At 38.0% G+C, this 17,542-nt stretch overlaps 3 protein-coding genes across 3 annotated transcripts; 1 reads left to right on the forward strand and 2 right to left on the reverse strand.

Moving 5' to 3' along the window:
* Window positions 1-3,563: 3,563 nt before the first annotated feature.
* Window positions 3,564-6,623, reverse strand: LOC103507514 (transient receptor potential cation channel subfamily V member 5). The gene is made up of 2 exons (XM_017443357.2): window positions 5,318-6,623; window positions 3,564-4,834 (listed from the first exon to the last, which is right to left on the reverse strand). The coding sequence occupies exons 1-2, from the start codon at window positions 6,621-6,623 to the stop codon at window positions 3,699-3,701; spliced, it is 2,442 nt and encodes an 813-aa protein (XP_017298846.1). The 3' UTR covers window positions 3,564-3,698.
* Window positions 6,624-9,357: 2,734 nt separating this feature from the next.
* Window positions 9,358-11,277, reverse strand: LOC103507515 (ATP-binding cassette sub-family F member 3-like). The gene is made up of 4 exons (XM_026822346.1): window positions 10,979-11,277; window positions 10,507-10,615; window positions 10,201-10,378; window positions 9,358-9,582 (listed from the first exon to the last, which is right to left on the reverse strand). Exons 1-4 carry the CDS (start codon window positions 11,049-11,051, stop codon window positions 9,358-9,360), a joined length of 585 nt encoding a protein of 194 aa, XP_026678147.1. The 5' UTR covers window positions 11,052-11,277.
* A 710-nt stretch (window positions 11,278-11,987) lies between these two features.
* On the forward strand, window positions 11,988-13,963 carry LOC103507516. The gene is made up of 2 exons (XM_008471989.3): window positions 11,988-13,410; window positions 13,550-13,963. The coding sequence occupies exons 1-2, from the start codon at window positions 12,493-12,495 to the stop codon at window positions 13,961-13,963; spliced, it is 1,332 nt and encodes a 443-aa protein (XP_008470211.1). The 5' UTR covers window positions 11,988-12,492.
* The last annotated feature ends 3,579 nt before the right edge of the window (window positions 13,964-17,542 follow it).

Consider the following 17,542-nt stretch of genomic DNA (forward strand, 5'->3'; position numbering starts at 1 on the left):
ACAAGCACTTATTTCAAAAACCTTTCTTCACGATTTTTTGTCCCTTCTGTTTTACCTTCTCTTTCTCCTCGTCTACTCCTACCCTCGTCCCTTCGTCACCTCCACCTCCTTTATCTTTTCTTCCCTAACACCTTTATATCCGAAAGTCGCTTCCCAAAATCTCTTACTTAGCAGCTCCTTCCTCCTTTTCCCTTCCACCTATCTCTTGTTCCTCTATCCAGACGACTATTTCAGACTTGAAAAATAGCTTCCTTTCCGTTTTATTCTCACGTTTTCCTTCCTTCGTTCTTATCACATTTTCCTCTCGAAAATTTCTCAAATATTTGTTCTCGTCTTTTATTTTCCGTGCTGCTTTCCATCGGTGTTTTTTTTTCACCTTTGTGTTTTTTATTTGTTCCCCTCCTCTCTTAATCCTTTGCCATTTCTTCCCGTATTTTGTGTCTGACGATTCTTTCTGCGGTTTTCAGCTGTACATACTGATTAAACGGTTAGAGATATTGCAAAAGTCACGGAAGAAGAACACCCAAATAAGCTTCATTCAATAGGATAAGGAAAGTCGTGTGATGTTCACACCAGTTTTTTAAGCACATTCTCGAACCCATGTACCTTACGTGCGCAGGTGTGTGCACAATGTACATATTTCTTATAAGTATTTCGTCAGGAATCCTTCTTCATCTTTTTTTTTTAATCTATATTTTCCCGTCATTTCTTTCTTTCTCTTCCTTTGAGAAGTTAGAATGAGGTTATTGCGTTATTTTATTTTTAATTAATTTGAAAAAAAAAAAAAACAAAAATAAACTAATCATAATAACAAATAGAAAGTAATAAATTGTAATACCAATTCAGTGTAGGTCAAAGGATCAGACATTCTGACAGGGTTATTTGAAATTTTAATAATAACAAGCAGGGCCCGTCCCTCCGGGAATTTTTTTAGCCCGTAGTGATTAGAGAAAATCAGTACCTACCTACCTAATTTGTTTAATATTCAGTTTATTATTATTCTTAATTTGATTTTTTGATTTTACTTTCATGTAATGATTTAAAATCAAGACTAGAGCCCATTCTCCCTTTATTCCCAATATAATGTTTAAATCACCCATCCATTTATAGTGAAAAAATCCCCTAAAAACCAGTTTTTTTTTTTTGCTTTATGGTTTTCTGGACAAAATTTGCACCACCATTTTCGTGTTCCTGGCAAAAAGACCTTTAATTTGATATATAGGTCGACCAGGTTTGGATAAGTCCTTCTATGGGGTCAGACAGACAGACTGACGACACCGAAGCGAATACAATAGCCCGTCCACTATACCTTTTTTTTTTATTACTATCGTAATAATAAAGGAAGGACGGGCTAAAAATATCTTGTGTATCTCGTATTTCCTCTGTCTCCCTCAACTCTCCCTATCTCCTTCTTTCCTCCATCTCCCTCTCTTCCGTAAGGTCTCTGTCTCTTAATGAAAGATACCAACTTACTTTTTCATTTAAGTGCGTTGGAAATTACTGCATATTAACAGTAGGGAAAAAAAAACATAATGAGTAGGTATCTCGAGTCTTGTTGAATAGGTTCCTATCTATTTATTTTTTTCTGTGGGAGTCTATCTATCATCTATTACATTTAAGTGGTGCTTGTCAACTTCTTGGTCTTATGCACCACCTTCTGTGGGAGTATTAGAAGAAGAAAAAAAAAAAAAAAAAAAAAAAAACCCCTTCATATCGCCCCGAAAGCGAAGAAAGACCAGAGAGGAGAAAGCCAGCCGTTCCGAGAACGAACATTATCTGCTTAGGATAAAATCCGCCCAGGGGGGAATCGAATTTCAGTCCGTGAACCCCATAGATTCCTACATTTCCTACGTATTTACAATTTCCATTTTCGGGGAATAGAAAACAAACGGTGAACCCATTTGTATGAACGCCTGATAACTTGATTAGGTATGCAATGTGTAATACAAAATTAATATGCTTCGCTTCCAGTACCTACAGCGGGCTGATCTCTGGTAGATAACCTATCTACAAGCACTTATTTCAAAAACCTTTCTTCACGATTTTTTGTCCCTTCTGTTTTACCTTCTCTTTCTCCTCGTCTACTCCTACCCTCGTCCCTTCGTCACCTCCACCTCCTTTATCTTTTCTTCCCTAACACCTTTATATCCGAAAGTCGCTTCCCAAAATCTCTTACTTAGCAGCTCCTTCCTCCTTTTCCCTTCCACCTATCTCTTGTTCCTCTATCCAGACGACTATTTCAGACTTGAAAAATAGCTTCCTTTCCGTTTTATTCTCACGTTTTCCTTCCTTCGTTCTTATCACATTTTCCTCTCGAAAATTTCTCAAATATTTGTTCTCGTCTTTTATTTTCCGTGCTGCTTTCCATCGGTGTTTTTTTTTCACCTTTGTGTTTTTTATTTGTTCCCCTCCTCTCTTAATCCTTTGCCATTTCTTCCCGTATTTTGTGTCTGACGATTCTTTCTGCGGTTTTCAGCTGTACATACTGATTAAACGGTTAGAGATATTGCAAAAGTCACGGAAGAAGAACACCCAAATAAGCTTCATTCAATAGGATAAGGAAAGTCGTGTGATGTTCACACCAGTTTTTTAAGCACATTCTCGAACCCATGTACCTTACGTGCGCAGGTGTGTGCACAATGTACATATTTCTTATAAGTATTTCGTCAGGAATTTTAGGTTCCCCGAGCGACTTGAAACTCACGCTAGACGCTAGTATAGACGCAAAAGAGAGAGACAGAGAAAGGGAGGGAGGGAGGGAGAGAGAGAGAGAGAGAGAGAGAGAGGGAGGGAGGGAGGGAGGGAGGGAGGGAGAGAGGGTATACTTACTTGTTTGGCCTGATAAATTACAATCTCATTTATCCAATTGAAAGTAATGTTTTTCATATTATATGTAGGTAGGTACATCATCAACTGGAGGTTCTAATCTGGATTCCATTTGCTTCCTTATCAAGTCTGTGTCTAACGTAGAACCTTGTACTTGCGAACATCTGCAACGAATGAAATTCCATTTAATTGGATCCTGGAATTTTATTGAGGCTGAGTATGTAGGGAACGTTTACACAACATATTTTTCTAATTGCTGACTACACAAGTCGCACATGTAGTTGCCTAGTATTTCCATCTGAGATTTCATAAAAAGAACAAGTTAGGGAATTACTTTATTTTTGGAAATTAAAGGTAATTACTGTCGTATTCGAGGTCCTATTCATTGCAAACGAAAACACGGATAAAATTAGTAACACTTAACTTTGAAACATTTAAGACATTTATTTTCAACTTTCAGCAGCTTCTGCTAGCGTGTACAAATTTATGACTTTTCAAAACCTAACCTCACAATGTTGTTGTCAACATTAACAGTGTTGCCAATATGACAATTACCCAGAAGTGCAAATAGTAAGCACGTTTATAAAGTGTTTTACAATATTTACATAATTATATCCATTTGTAGCTATACGCTTACCTTGTTCCTTCATTTTCTTTAGAACAATGTCCATCGAAAGTTACAAGTGACAGGGATTTCTTCTGACAAGAAAGAATGTTTCCTCTTTCCTCATTTTCGAAACAAACAGAAACTTGAAATTCCACTTTATCTTGAATGTCGTCGCACGGAGGATAAAGTCTTTTCTTTTGTTGAAATTCTCTTTTCAACTTGAAAATCAAATCCTCTCATGTAAACTATAGTTCAAGTATTATCATCATTTGAGAAGGGGTGAAGCTTTTGCTAAGTTGACGAGTTTCTTCGGGCTAGGGGATGCTGAGAGCATTCTCTTTCCTCTGGCTCTTTTTTCTACCATTTTATTATGAATTCTCTTCATTTCTAACATCTCCTTCATTTCCTCTTTGTCTTCTTCAGTTTGGTTGAGTCGAAGGACAAGAGCTCTCCTGCCATCAGACATTGGTTGTGAATACCACATAAGTTTCGTTAGTCTTTCTTTGGGTGGAACTCCTCTCTCAACAACCAATACAATTCTGGCCCACTGTCTTTGCCACTCATTTCTAGTCTCGGCAATTTTTTGATAAGTATTACCCATCATAGCAATCAACATGTTCACTAGGAGAATAGCTACAATTGCCATAAATATTACAAAACATAACTTTGCTTCCCAGGCATGTTCCGTAGTTTCAAATGCTGTATAATAATCACCGAATGTTGTCAGTGACATTAGAAACATTGCCATTATACTTTCTGTAGGATTTGGCATTGGATTACTTACGGTATCATCGACACCTCCTGGGGTAAGAGGATTATCAAAGGAGAGGTGAATAATATAATAAGATTGAGAGAACCCCATGACAAACACGAGATAAATAGAAACAAACCGGAGTAGATCTCCCATGATCATTCTGTAGATCATGACTACGAATGGTCCTACTGTTTTGAAGCCTCTGCAGAAGAATAAGAAGTAGGGTGAAGTGGTCAACATGATGATAACAGCAGCTATGTCCTCTACTTCATCTTGACAAGTAAATCTCAATACAGGCATCACCATCATTAAACAACAAGAAAACAGAAACATAACTCGAGAAGGTGCCGTCATCAAATTCTCTACGAACATATTGTAGCCGAGAAATCCTGCCTCTCTCATGGCAGCAAACAAATACAAAAAAGCTCCTATTTCCAGTATAAATTCAATCAATAATCGAACTATATCTTTGTAGTCATTCATCTTTAGTAACCGACATTTGCCCGACTGTTCTTGCCACCAAGACGTTTTTGTTTTCTCAATCACAGATACTGGTGTTGTGAAAGTTGTTTGCATAACAGATGAGGTATTTTCAAAACTTTCTTCATTGGAATTGGCATTGCTTGTGTTGTTAGAAGCTTCTTCCTCTTCCTCCTCCATCTCTGTTTCCTCATTGCTACTGACCGATACATCAGGTGTCCCGGGGTCATTATTGTTGCCAAGGTTGTTCAAATTCACAGTGGCTTCCGTCGATTTTTCAACTCCTGTTTTAGGTAACTTTTTCTTTTTACTTTTCCCGCGGAACGCTCTCAAGTCTTCAACATAAGGTATGAAAAAAATATTCCTTTTCTTTATTATGTGAATTTCTGAAAGATTTGAAACTTTAACCTCTGAGCTTTCATTTTTCTTAGTGTGCTCTCTAATATTTGAGTTTGGTTTCGTTGTCAACTCTATGAGGTTCTCAACCCTCTTTCCTTTTGTTGTATGTTTTGTGGTTGCACTTCGATGTGTAACAGTAGTAAATAAGTCCACAACTTTTCCCATGTCACTTTTTTCAGGAAGTGCGGTGCTGAAATCATAATCTGCTGTCTGTGTATAGTAAAAAGGTGTTGTGGCAACTGGCATAGGACCTTTGTGTGTGGCAATCGGTCCAGGCCTTAGAGTGAAACATACAAGAGATATGAGGAAATATATGAAAAATTGAAAAAACTGTCGATAGAACCTAAATTTTACGAATGCATTCCACTTGGCATTGAGTAAGTCTACTAGAACTCCATCCATCAGTTCTAGATGCTCATCCTTGTCACCAAACACCACCAAATTCAAAGCAGAAGTTTTACTTATGTTACCAGTTTCAATATCAATTGTATCGATTTGAGATAACGGGTATGCGGCACAAGTAATGCTTCCAATTTGCCAATAAATTTCCCGCTCAATATTCAAAATATGGAAAAACATTTCAATCCTTGCTAACTTAGCAGCTAATGTTAGGGGTGTTAAGTTCTGTATATTTCGCACACTTAAATCAGCTCCAAGCTCATATGCCATGTCAAAGGTTTGAATCTTTTCATAGATAGTTAGCAAATGGAGTACAGTATTCCCATTAGTATCTTGACTGTCTGGATTTGCACCTCTGGCTAACATTAGTCTATAACATTCTTCTTGATTCAGACAAGCTGCAAAAGTCAAAGGATATTCTCCCCAATATACATAACCTTCGTAATTTGTTTCAACACTTAAATTAACCCATTCATGATCTAGTGAGTCTGTTCTTGATGCTTTTTGATCTTCAGGACACATGAAGTTACCAAAGCATCTCTCATGATAATTAGCCCCATTGTCAAGGAAAAACTTTACCATGGCAGGATCTTCATTGACAATAGCTAGATGCAAAACACTTTCCCCATAATACTCATCACACATGTAGATGTCATTGACTAATTTAGGGTAGAATCTAAGTAAACGTTTAGCCAAGTCAGCATGGATTGAAGTTGCATTGAGCAAACACAAGTGCAATACCGTCTCTCCTACAGCTCCTCTATCAGTCAAATTCCAGCACACATCTCTATATTTGCTAGGGTCCCACTTCATGACTTCTTCTTGTGGAGGAATATCTTTTTCTATGTCAAAATCATCTGGATTATCCATATTTCTCAAAGGCCCCAGTAATTTATGTCTCGGTCTTTCTTTATTTCTCATCAGAACTAATTGGGACACAGGTATCAATTTTCCTTCTCCTTTATTGTATAAGAATGGTTCTACTTTGGTTTTGATAGCCTCATCTAGTTCAGCATAGTTCTTCGTTTGGGCTGCTTTTTTCATTAATTCCACTAGGAGTCCCCCACCTTTCAAATCCACTAAATTGTACATCTGAATAGAAGATGTATCAGCTTGCTTTTTGACTCCACTTGTAACATTGCTCTCTGTGTTTCCCATGATGAATAGATGAAATTAGTCCACTGAACAAAAGTTCTAATTATTATTAACTTTTAAACGTCTTTCTTTTATTAAGTTACTAAAGCATCTCTAGAGATAAATTCTTTTAGAAAATGTTCCAAAGAAAAAAGTTCAATTTTTTATAAAGGGGAAAATTTGTTACAGTGCTGAAAAAGATGACTCTGAAAATGAGCATGAAAAGTAGTAAATGAAAAGGTGTTTTTTTTTCCATCCAAGTTCAAATGAGCATTTTACCATTCAAAATGTTTCTTGCAATAATTTTTATTTTACTTGAGGTAGGCATCTACTTTATTAAGTAGTTAAGTACCTAGGTACTTTTTTTTAAAGAGGTTTGACAGAGGGAACTGTAACTGCTATGGTCTTATCGTCCCGAAATCGAAGAGAGAAGGAAGACAGGATATATATTAGTAGGCTAGTAGTAGCCTACTGCTGGAGTAAAGGGACTTTTCAGTCCTATGCGAGCAGTATAAATAAGCACTACTACTATTACGAGTATACCACTGAGGTTGGCTAAGAAAGGTTGAGAACAGCTGTCGGTAGAGCTAACCGATGATAATGTTTCAGTGTTCCCAAGCTTAGAAGAATAGAGAGGAGAGAGAAGAGCCTGGCTTTGTGTATTGCTTGCTGCTTGCCTTTCAGTTTTTATCTTTCTATTTCTAACGGGCGGCCATTTTGTATTTCTCCTTTCAATTGAAGTTCCTCTCGTTCTCTCTCTCTCTGCTACAATCTTTCAAACTGAAGTTCCCTATTACGTCTCTCTTTCTCTCGCCCTGCTATAATCTTACAGGGCTCTTCTTTCAATAGTAGAGGTTTTTTTTTAAGAGGTTTGACAGAGGGAACTGTAACTGCTAGGGTCTTATCGTCCCGAAATCGAAGAGAGAGAAGGAAGACAGGATAGGAGGAAAGCCAGCCGTTCCGAGAACGAACATTATCCCATCAGGATAAAATCCGCCCCGGGAATCGAGCCCTTGGGATCAATTTAATTTGAAGAAACCATTTACTAATAACAGCAATAACAATTTGAAATGAAACAACAAGTTAAAATATCCAACACTGTACTAACTGGGACAACATACTTCAACACAGAATCATGGTTACTGATGTAAGTACATATATCTAAATTCCAAGATGTCCTAAAACACCAAAACAAAATTATTCAGACCCCAAGAATAATAAAAAACACAAAAAAGGAGTAAATAAACAAACAAAAAGAGATCCAAAAGCAAACCGAAAACCCCACAAAAAAGGACACAAAAAGGCACTTGTGGCCGCTGTACAAGCTCCTATCACAGAACTAAACTCCGGAACGAAATCCCAGTCTGGCGAAACCAGATCGCTTTAGAAAACACTTCCAAAGCTGATCACTGAGAGGTTAATCGATTTGAAATCGGTCCGAAGAGAGAACCTGATACCAGATCTAGGTCAAGAGGTGGCTTCAAACCGATCTCGGATCTGGATGGCTCAGAACCGAACCTGTGGAGCAGAGGTTCCTAACGTTTGCGAAGTGGTGGACCATTAATATGAAACCCAATTCTTTTGAGCACTTCTTGAGGCCGCACAGTGGAAGAGTATTAGTCGTGTGATGCCATTTGAAAATCCATTCCTATGAAGCAAAAAATTTAAAAAAATATTTTTTTTTTTTTTTAAGAGGTTTGACAGAGGGAACTGTAACTGCTATGATCTTATCGTCTCGAAATCGAAGAGAGGAGGAAGACAGGATAGGAGAAAGCCAGCCGTTCCGAGAACGAATATTATCCCATCAGAATAAAATCCGCCCCGGGCGGGGAAGACAGGATAGGCCAGCAGCCGTTCCGAGAACGAACATTATCCCATCAGGATAAAATCCGCCCCGGGCGGGAATCGAACCCGCGGCCTAGCGCTTACAAGGCAGGATCGACTTTTCATCAACTTGTTTTGCTGAATTAGATCGAAAAAATCTTAGTATGAACTTAGAAATAACTTAATTGTGGGAAGAACCCTTGAGGACTTTAGAGGAGTAGATTTCACTCTGAAGACTGCTCTCAGACAAAGGAAAATCAAGGTCGATTTCGGTGACTTGGTGAATTTTAAATCTCATGAAGACTTGTTACAACATTATGTTATACTTTCAAACATATTATTATTTATTGGTACTTAGTTATTAGCACATTTGAGCTTTAGTTCAGGCATACCTACATACATACATAGGTACCTATTTTTACTTTGAAATTTTTGATCTCATTACCTACTCTGGTTCCTAACTACTTAAGTACGTACTCTTTAGCAAACTTGTTTGGATAAAATGAGTATACTCGAATACAGATAAAAACAAACCCCTATAGTGGAAATCTATCTCCCTCACTCAGGATGGCCTTCCTAAAAGACGGGCCAGAAGAGCTTCTGTTGTTCATAATGGTGAAAACCTCTAGGAAAAAGTTTCAATCCGCCGCGCCACCTTCCTCCACAAAATTGAAGAAAAAAAAAAAAAAAAAAAAAAAAAAAAACCCTGTTAGGCCAGCCACTCACTATCAGGTCCACCTGATACCTGATGAGCACACACCATCAGGTAGATCTGCTTGGGTGTACCTGTCTTCAGGTCTACCTGATGGTGAGTGGCTGGCCTTCGGATCATGATACAGGGTATGAAATCATCATGGACATCTTGCAAGCCCTGAAATCATTTTATCTAAATGAAGGGACCATCAACACACTCCCACTAACGTGATTTCCTAACTTACCTTTCCCCATAGGCAATGTCAAAGTTTTCTATCCTAATATCTGCTGTCCTGTTGGATCCTTTGGCTTCAAGCTTAGCATCCTTTTTGCTCGTCACTTGAGATGCAGTGGCAGTTTCTGGTTTAAACGTGTTTGTGACGGGTTTTGAAGATTGGTCATTCCTTTTCCCTTGCTTTTGCTGTAGCTTGGCTTCTGCTTTCTCCAATTTCCTTTGGTCTACTTTCTGCGGAGCAAATTTTTGATAAGATTATAATGTAAAAGTATGGAGGATTTGGTATTCCAAAATAGCTTCATTTTGGTGACCTAGTGGGTATCACACTAGGCTTGCATGCAACAAGTCCCGGGTTTGATTCCTGGCTGGGTCCAAGTTTTTTTGGCCCTATGATTGGAGTTCAGGATGCACTCAGCCTCATGAGGACAACTGATTGAATAGTGACTAGAGGTTGCATTAAAAGTGTAAAAAGATTATGAATATTGCAAATTGCATTATGAATATTGATTGCAAAAGAGGTATGTAATGCTGTGACAAAAGTTCTGAAAAGGCTCTGCTTTAATAATAATAACAATAATAGTGCTTATTTATACTGCTCGCATAGGACTGAAAAGTCCCTTTAAGTACTCCAGCAGTAGGCTACTACTATTATTGTGGTCAAATTCTCAAATTATATTGAGGATGAAATTCCATTCCTCGGCTGGGATTGAACCCATGCCCTCCTGTTTACCAGGCGAGTGCCTTGACCACTACACCACCGAGGCAGGTACTACAAATAAGTAATTTATGATTTAATTATTATTTCAAAACTGGATATCTAGGCAAGTGTCTGGTACCCTATGAACTTACAAAGCCATCCTCCCTGTGATTGACCCATATACTTTTGATTTCATCCACATTGTTATCCAGATTAGCAGCAATAGATCCCAGGTGAATTGGTGCATTCAGAACTTTGGTAGGACCATTCTTGATAGTAGAAGCATCTTCATCAGACTTGAGTAACCTAAATAGTTTTGAGCATATGTCCCTGTAGACAAAAATATGTACATATAGGATAATGTTTAGACTGTGGGGGTAAAGGGCAGGATATTTGTGAAAAATGAAATTATTTGTATTAAACTAGGTATTCTATTATTCTTATTACAGATTACATACCTGATATCATCATCAGTCTTATTTTCAGCAACTTCCTGTAGAACTTCTCCAACAGCTTCGTATAGATCATCTATGTTTTCAAAGTCGTCACATCCATTTGTTAATACCCCTGAGAAAAATTAATAAAATTGACATCATTAACTATTTCTGATCATAATATTTACCTACCTATCTAAAATTTCTTACAAGTATCACAAATTTGAATAAAGTTCAATTTGTATTTGAGTGGAAATTTCATTTTTCGAATTTAATCTTGACTACTGATGTATGTGTACGCAGCAGTGACCACAGACCCTTTAAAGACCATCATATATCAACCCCTGCCAAGACCTTTGCAACGGAGCTTGGAATGTCCACAACAGAGCTTGGAATCTCCCACTTATTTAGATACATTTTCTGTCCAGATTTTTGCTTAAGCAAAAGTTAAATTCAGACTGAGAAGTCTGTATTTTCTCCCTTTCTCTCAACTTACCATCAATATATTGGTAGAGCTCATCATCTATGTGTGGAAACTCCTCCTTGATCAGCTCTCCACAATCTGCCATGACAAATCTTTCCTTCTTTTGTCAAATCTATCAATATTGGTCACTCACTATTCATGCCCTCAAGGTACAGACTGGAATGAGTGATCTTGCTCTAAGAATTGGAACACTAGTATAGTATGAAAAACTTCAGAGTGTCCAATAAAGAACTGCAGAAGTCCCTAATTAATGTTTTATTGGACAAAATGGTAAGAACCTAATTAATAATTTAATTTGAATTGAATTAAATGAGGTAGTTTTTTTATGCTTAGGTGGAAGAGCTTCTTGCCACATAAAAAAAAAAACATTTGGTGGACATGTTCAACTCATTCGGGCCCAATCAGACCTTCACTGAACCACCAGTAAAAGACCTTTGACCGCTAGGTGATGGAAAATACCTCAGGCATTAATCTCGCATAGCGAATGCCTTGGGCAGTGTCAAATGGCACGGATAAACGTTCGTTTTACTGTGAAACCAGGCATTAGGTAGTTTTTCATAATATGATGCTTGTGGTTTGTATGATTTTTTCCAACAAGTAAGTAAGTCTCAGTACTATTTTTATTCACAAGTGACACTCTCACGTATAAATACTATAAAGGATTATACCAGTAGGTATGTAAATAGCAAAGTACCTACCTGTAATACTAGTATATGTACTACGCAACTAATATAATAATATTAATAATAAAACGATTGTCAAGATGATAGATAATGAGACTTGGACCTCGCTAATTGGTTATCTTCCACTCAAGACTCTAATTATTGAACGAACTGAGTTTTTTCACTTGACGATGCGATGTTGCGATTAGTTCGTCTGTTTTTTTTTTTTTTTTTTTTTTTTTTTTTTTTTTTTAAAAAAGGGTAGGTATTTAAAATTTATTCACACAAAGTTCTTGGATATTTTTCACTCTCTTATGTGGGTACTATTTACATTTATGAAAATATTCATAATTATTTCTTCCCTTCTTTTTTCCTTCATTCCAGAAGTACTCCACTTCCTTCTCTCTCTCTTGATCCCATTTGTTCTTTCATCCAAACAACATTGGATTTTTTGTTGTTGAATCTACCGAGAAGATTTTCATAGCAGTCAAATAATTCGAGTTTTTTCCTTCCCTCTTTCTTTCTCTATAGAAAAGGGAGTAGGTATTAGATTTTGGGTATTCTTGAACAGTTGAACACAAAACTTAGTTTTTTCTTCGTAATCCAGGTCAGACTTTAAGTCAACCATAGACAAATTTGACTTGATATTACCTATTCTTTCGAATAATTTTCCGACGATGTTTTTGTCTTTCTTACCTTCTTTTGCTCTTCTATTTCAGACTTCTTCTATTCAAATAAGACTCTGATGCTGAACTTTCTCTCTTTGTTGAGAAAAAAATCCGTCCTATACAGAGGGAGAGAAATCAGGTGCAAATATTCGTACTATTTCTTCGAGTTATTCTGAGAACGAATCCTGTTGGAACAATGGCATATCCTCACTCCATGAGAAAAGTTCTCCGAATTCTGAACTACACTGGCATTATGAATCATTTGGTTCTTTACGAGGCACGTTGGAAACAAGTGTTACATCGGGTGTTCTGTGTTATCTGTCAGGTGATTGGTATTCTGTCTCTGATATCTCATATTCTCAGCACTACCACCCGCTCAAGACGATTTCTACCAGAGTTCTTACAGAGAATGTTAGAAGACACTTGCTTCATTTCATACTCATTCGAATACTTGAATTGTAAGTACAGAATGGATGAGTTCCTAGAAATCGTTACTAGGATGGAAAATACGTTCTCCTCTGTAGACAAAACAATTGTTAAGAACTGTCACCGGACAGAAATAAACATCTACCTGTCTTTCAGCTCTCTACTAGGACTTGCACTATTAGGTTCCATCATTGAAACCTATCTTCCCATTTCAAACGAAGAGTTGGCTATTCTTGAACGTGTTTATCGGCGGAAATACCCGGAGAATCGACTGGAAACCAACTTCTGGGTCCCTTTTGATGACAGTGATCCGAAATATTACCATATTTTGTTCTACTTTATTATATTTCTCATCCTGCGTATACTAGTGATGAGCCTGTGTGTGGCTTTCCTGCCAGTGTTGATCACACAGATCACAGGGCAGTACAAAATCCTCAACTTGTATATTAGGAACATTGGAGCTGATCTCGATGATAATGGACTGCGGAAGTATTTCACCAATATTGAACGAGGAGAGTTCATATACGCTGACGTCAGCAAAAAATCCAAGAATATCCCTCACAACAATTCACCCCAGGAGACGATCAAAAGTAATGTTGTGAAGTTGAAAAGACAAGTATTATATGAAAAGTTGTACGTTCGACAGATCATCAGATTCCATCAGAGAATCATTCACTTTGAAGAAAGGGTGAGAGTTTACTTTCTCTATGTTGGGTACTTGGTTGTGTTAGGAGGGGAAACACCGAAATATGAAATTATGTCGTAGGTATATTTTGTTGCGTTCAAAATATTCTACTTGTCTAATTAGATTCTCACATCTTTGACAGGTATTCCAATTCTTCAAAGGCATGATGGTCGTCAAGGTGATTGCCAACAACATGCTGGTCGCCCTCTGCTTATATCAACTCACATCACCGGAAGCCATCTCCAAGGAGCGGCTCTACAAGTTATTCTTCGAGTTTCTCGCATTCTCCATGCAATACTTCTACCTGTGTCACTGCTCCGAGCTCCTAGACAATTGTAACATCAATCTGCGGACCGCCATCATTCACAGCTTCTGGTACAAGAACCGAGACCTGTCCACACGCCGTGACCTCACGCTCATGATTCTCCGAGCGCAGAAAAGAAACCACGTGAAGTTCTACAAGACGTTTTGTATCGGACACACCTACTTCATCAACGTGCTGAAGTATGCGGTGAACTTTGTCAACTTTGTAACCCTGTCTAGAAAGAACACGTGAATGTCGAGTAAATCACAAATGAAAGGTTCTCAAAACGAAGTCGGTAATGTGTGAGTAGTTGGATCAAAAAGTTTACAGTCACCTATTAGATATCTGTTGTTGAAAGTATCTATGGAGTATGGAGTAATTAGGTACTATTGATAGAATTCTAATAGTTACTTTTCTGCGACCCATACCGGTGGAAATAATATTCACTCTAAGGACTAAGAAATAATTGTTCATAATGCGTGCTAATTATCATTACAACATTCACACTTACTTCTTTAGGATGTCCGGATAGGATACTCGTACTAAAAATTTTATTGTATTCACAACTAACTGTTTCACAATTTGATTTAATTATAACCACTGAAACTTATTATCTGATACAATTGAAACAATGTCCAACACTGACAATTTCAGTGGTTATTGCTTTGCTTACTCAATTGAAGTTCTAGACGTAGGAATTACGTGTTGTGTCGATGTGAATAACAGTTTTCTGTTTATCAAAACAGACATTATTGGAATCATCGCTTTTGAGTTTTGACCTTTGATTTTAATTCATAAGCTCGGACCTACACATGGAAGTTGTTCTAATCCAGGTAGATTGATTTGAAATTTAGTGAAATATAATATTATTAATGGTTAGGAAGGTACATACATAGGTAAGTAGAGGCTTAACCCATCTTCTGGGGCTCTTTGCCCCTACAGATTTGAAAGGTACCCTTTAATTCACCAATTATCCTTGATGTTTTTACCATAGAGAAGTGACGAGAAGGTTCAAAATAAAGATAATTTTAGATACACGAGTCTTTCTGATTCGGAGGAGAATTTTAACAAGACTGGAAAAAGTTCTATTTTTACTCCTATTTCGAATCATCACAATTTGAAAGTTTCGTTCGCCGTTCTTTATACGCTGCTGCCTCCTGAAAGTTTACCTGTACGAGTATTACATGTGGAACTCCTACACTAGCGTCACAAATGAGAGATGAACTTCATGTCTCTGGTAATACATGGAACTTTTACTTAGTAAGAATAGTGAGAGTTTTACTTGGGTTATGGAAAAACCCGCCTGGTGATTGGGACTTCCAAGTTCAATGCTACCAAAAGTCTTGGCCTGATAAGATAACAGTGGAAGAGAGGCAGTATGGGGAACAGGCCATTCTGATTGCAACAGGGACAATAGGGGAAGAGTTCATTCTCATTTCTAATTCATGGCCTTTTTTCCCCTCCACGGCCGGCGGCCTTAGAAAGGCCGACGCATCATAGGTCTCGGGGTGATAACGAAATAAAGAATGCGAAAAGATAAGGGTCAAGAAGGTTCGGGTTTAGAACGAAACTGTCCACTACTGTTGCTATTGTAAAACTTGTAGACTTTGTTAATTTTGTCTTTGAAGATGGTCTTTTTGCCTGCGCTCACCTTTGTGACATTTCGCGAGCTTTTGGGACAATTAGTCATGATCTACTGCTGGCTAAACTGAGAGCTTACAATAGAATTCGAGATTACTATAATAGATATAGAGACTCTTAAGAATATTTAAGTAAGGTGTGTTCCTAGACTCATGCAACTATATGTGTTTGCTCAAGACTCACTCCAACTGGTAACATTCGAATCCACACGAGACAAATTATAACAGAAGTTCTAAATGTCATCTTGACGCACGGTAGACAGTTGCAGTGACGCCATCGTACAAGGTCAAGATCACATTTACATATGGGTTTTATGAATTCCAATGTCCATAGAGTACAATCAGTCACCCACGAATCGCCAAGAGAGCACGAGACTTACCAGTGTATTACTACCATAACTATAGTGACATAACATCAATACGACTTTGATTACATCAGGCATTGTGATAGTCTGGCAGATCACTGTACCATAGAAGAATGGGAGAAGAAGACAATGAGGAGAAGGAATAATTAGGAAGGAGGAAGTAAAGGAAGAACAACAAGAAGGGGGAGAAGAATAAGAGGAGGAGGAAAGAAAGGCCGAGGGTGTTTATGTGTCGTAATGAAAATCCTATTACTTCAGGATGATGGGGACATATAGGGAGGGAAGATGTTTGAATGATGAAAACAGGATTGAAGGACGAAGAGAGTGGGAAGGTGGGAGGAGGAGGAAATGAAGAAGAAGAAGAAGAAGAAGAAGAAGAAGAAGAAGAAGAAGAAGAAGAAGAAGAAGAAGAAGAAGAAGAAGAGGGGTTGGTCGGAAAGGGGATGGCTGTGTGATATTTCCATCATATTCTATTGACAGGTCAAAGTTATTAATAGTTTAGCCTGATGCCTGATCCCTGCATATCCCCGGGATTGCCAAGACCCGTGATATATGATGCTGCTTTAATATGTCATCATCCCCTCGTCCTAACAATCCGACACCCTATCCCTAACTATACGAGTAAAATCAAAATAGGGAGTAATGGGGGGGAGTATAACCCTTGTACCTTCTTGTGTACCTCCCTTAGACTCTCACCCTGACACAGGTATTCCTACCCTTAGAACCTCAACCCTAATTCCCTATCTTTAGGCTTCAGAGCTCTTTGTATACGTACGGATGGCTATGGACCTAACCGACTGCGCCATTTTGGGAACTAAGGAAACTGTGCGGCTACATGATAGCAACTGAAATCTTTATTCTTCATATTCACTGGCCAAACTACCAAACAAAAGCCTTGAGAGGGTACATTTTGAATCAATAGTCACACATACATAGAGACTACTTCGTTTGAATTTGATAGTGACTCGTCGTCCCGTCATGTGAAGTCGTAAGATTACCAGAAAATCCAGACATCTGATCAAATATAACCGCGGCTTTAGCTGAAGGAACTTCTTCAGACAAAATCGATCTGCCAAAAGTCCCTTTCATTTTCCATTTTTTTCCTCTCCCTCACACCCAATCTCATCTCAATTTTACGAGAACATCGAAAACACATAAATCCCAATTTATTCTCGGCTCTAATGGCGCAACATTAACTTCTTTCCCGTAGGTCGATGTCCTGAAATTTGCTCTTCCAGACATATTTATTTGAAAAAAAAAAAGAAAAAAAAAGCAACACATTGTAAGCTCTCCGGCTGTTGGGTGTGAGGTGTGGGTGTGTTCCTTTTTGTCACGGAAAGCGAACATTCTTCCTGATCTCCATTATTTTGGGTATGCAACATGCACGCGTGTACTGCCTACACTTATCAAGGGGCATCTGGGAACCCATTAGGATGATTAGTTTTCTAATGAATTGGAGTTTTTTCCCCACGTATACAGGGTGTTCAGCAAACTAGTGTACATCGCATTGATTCAGGGTTGAGGGAGGACTTTAAGGGCTACCTGAACAATGAACATTAGTCGTGCGTCCAATTTTCAGGAGGTCCAATTTTCAATACAGGCGGATCTATTCAGATTTTCATTTTCGACGTTACCCAAATCTTTCTCTACCAGAAAATTCAAAATTGTAGATATACAGACATTTTGGAAAGTTCTTCTGTGATAGATAGGTAGAGACCACTTTCTTCTCGTCGCGTCGTACCTATTATGATACACCCCCTTTGAAAGAAAGAATTTATAAAGATTCTAGATTGTAGGTGATGTGCTGATTGCTTTCATATTTCTGC

Source organism: Diaphorina citri, unplaced genomic scaffold, assembly GCF_000475195.1.
Source record: "Diaphorina citri unplaced genomic scaffold, Diaci psyllid genome assembly version 1.1 scaffold319, whole genome shotgun sequence".
NCBI lineage: Eukaryota > Metazoa > Arthropoda > Insecta > Hemiptera > Psyllidae > Diaphorina > Diaphorina citri.

What these genes read in the sequence shown, in the direction of transcription:
- LOC103507514 (XM_017443357.2), bottom strand. Translation starts at nt 6,623, where the DNA reads ATGGGAAACACAGAGAGCAATGTTACAAGTGGAGTCAAAAAGCAAGCT. An exon ending in ACCGATTGCCACACACAAAG is followed by an intron (nt 4,835 to 5,317) that starts GTCCTATGCCAG and finishes TGGAGGAGGAAG; the next exon opens with AGGAAGAAGCTTCTAACAAC.
- LOC103507515 (XM_026822346.1), bottom strand. Translation starts at nt 11,051, where the DNA reads ATGGCAGATTGTGGAGAGCTGATCAAGGAGGAGTTTCCACACATAGAT. An exon ending in AAGACTGATGATGATATCAG is followed by an intron (nt 10,379 to 10,506) that starts GTATGTAATCTG and finishes TTTTGTCTACAG; the next exon opens with GGACATATGCTCAAAACTAT. An exon ending in ATCACAGGGAGGATGGCTTT is followed by an intron (nt 9,583 to 10,200) that starts GTAAGTTCATAG and finishes TTTGCTCCGCAG; the next exon opens with AAAGTAGACCAAAGGAAATT.
- LOC103507516 (XM_008471989.3), top strand. Translation starts at nt 12,493, where the DNA reads ATGGCATATCCTCACTCCATGAGAAAAGTTCTCCGAATTCTGAACTAC. An exon ending in TCATTCACTTTGAAGAAAGG is followed by an intron (nt 13,411 to 13,549) that starts GTGAGAGTTTAC and finishes CATCTTTGACAG; the next exon opens with GTATTCCAATTCTTCAAAGG.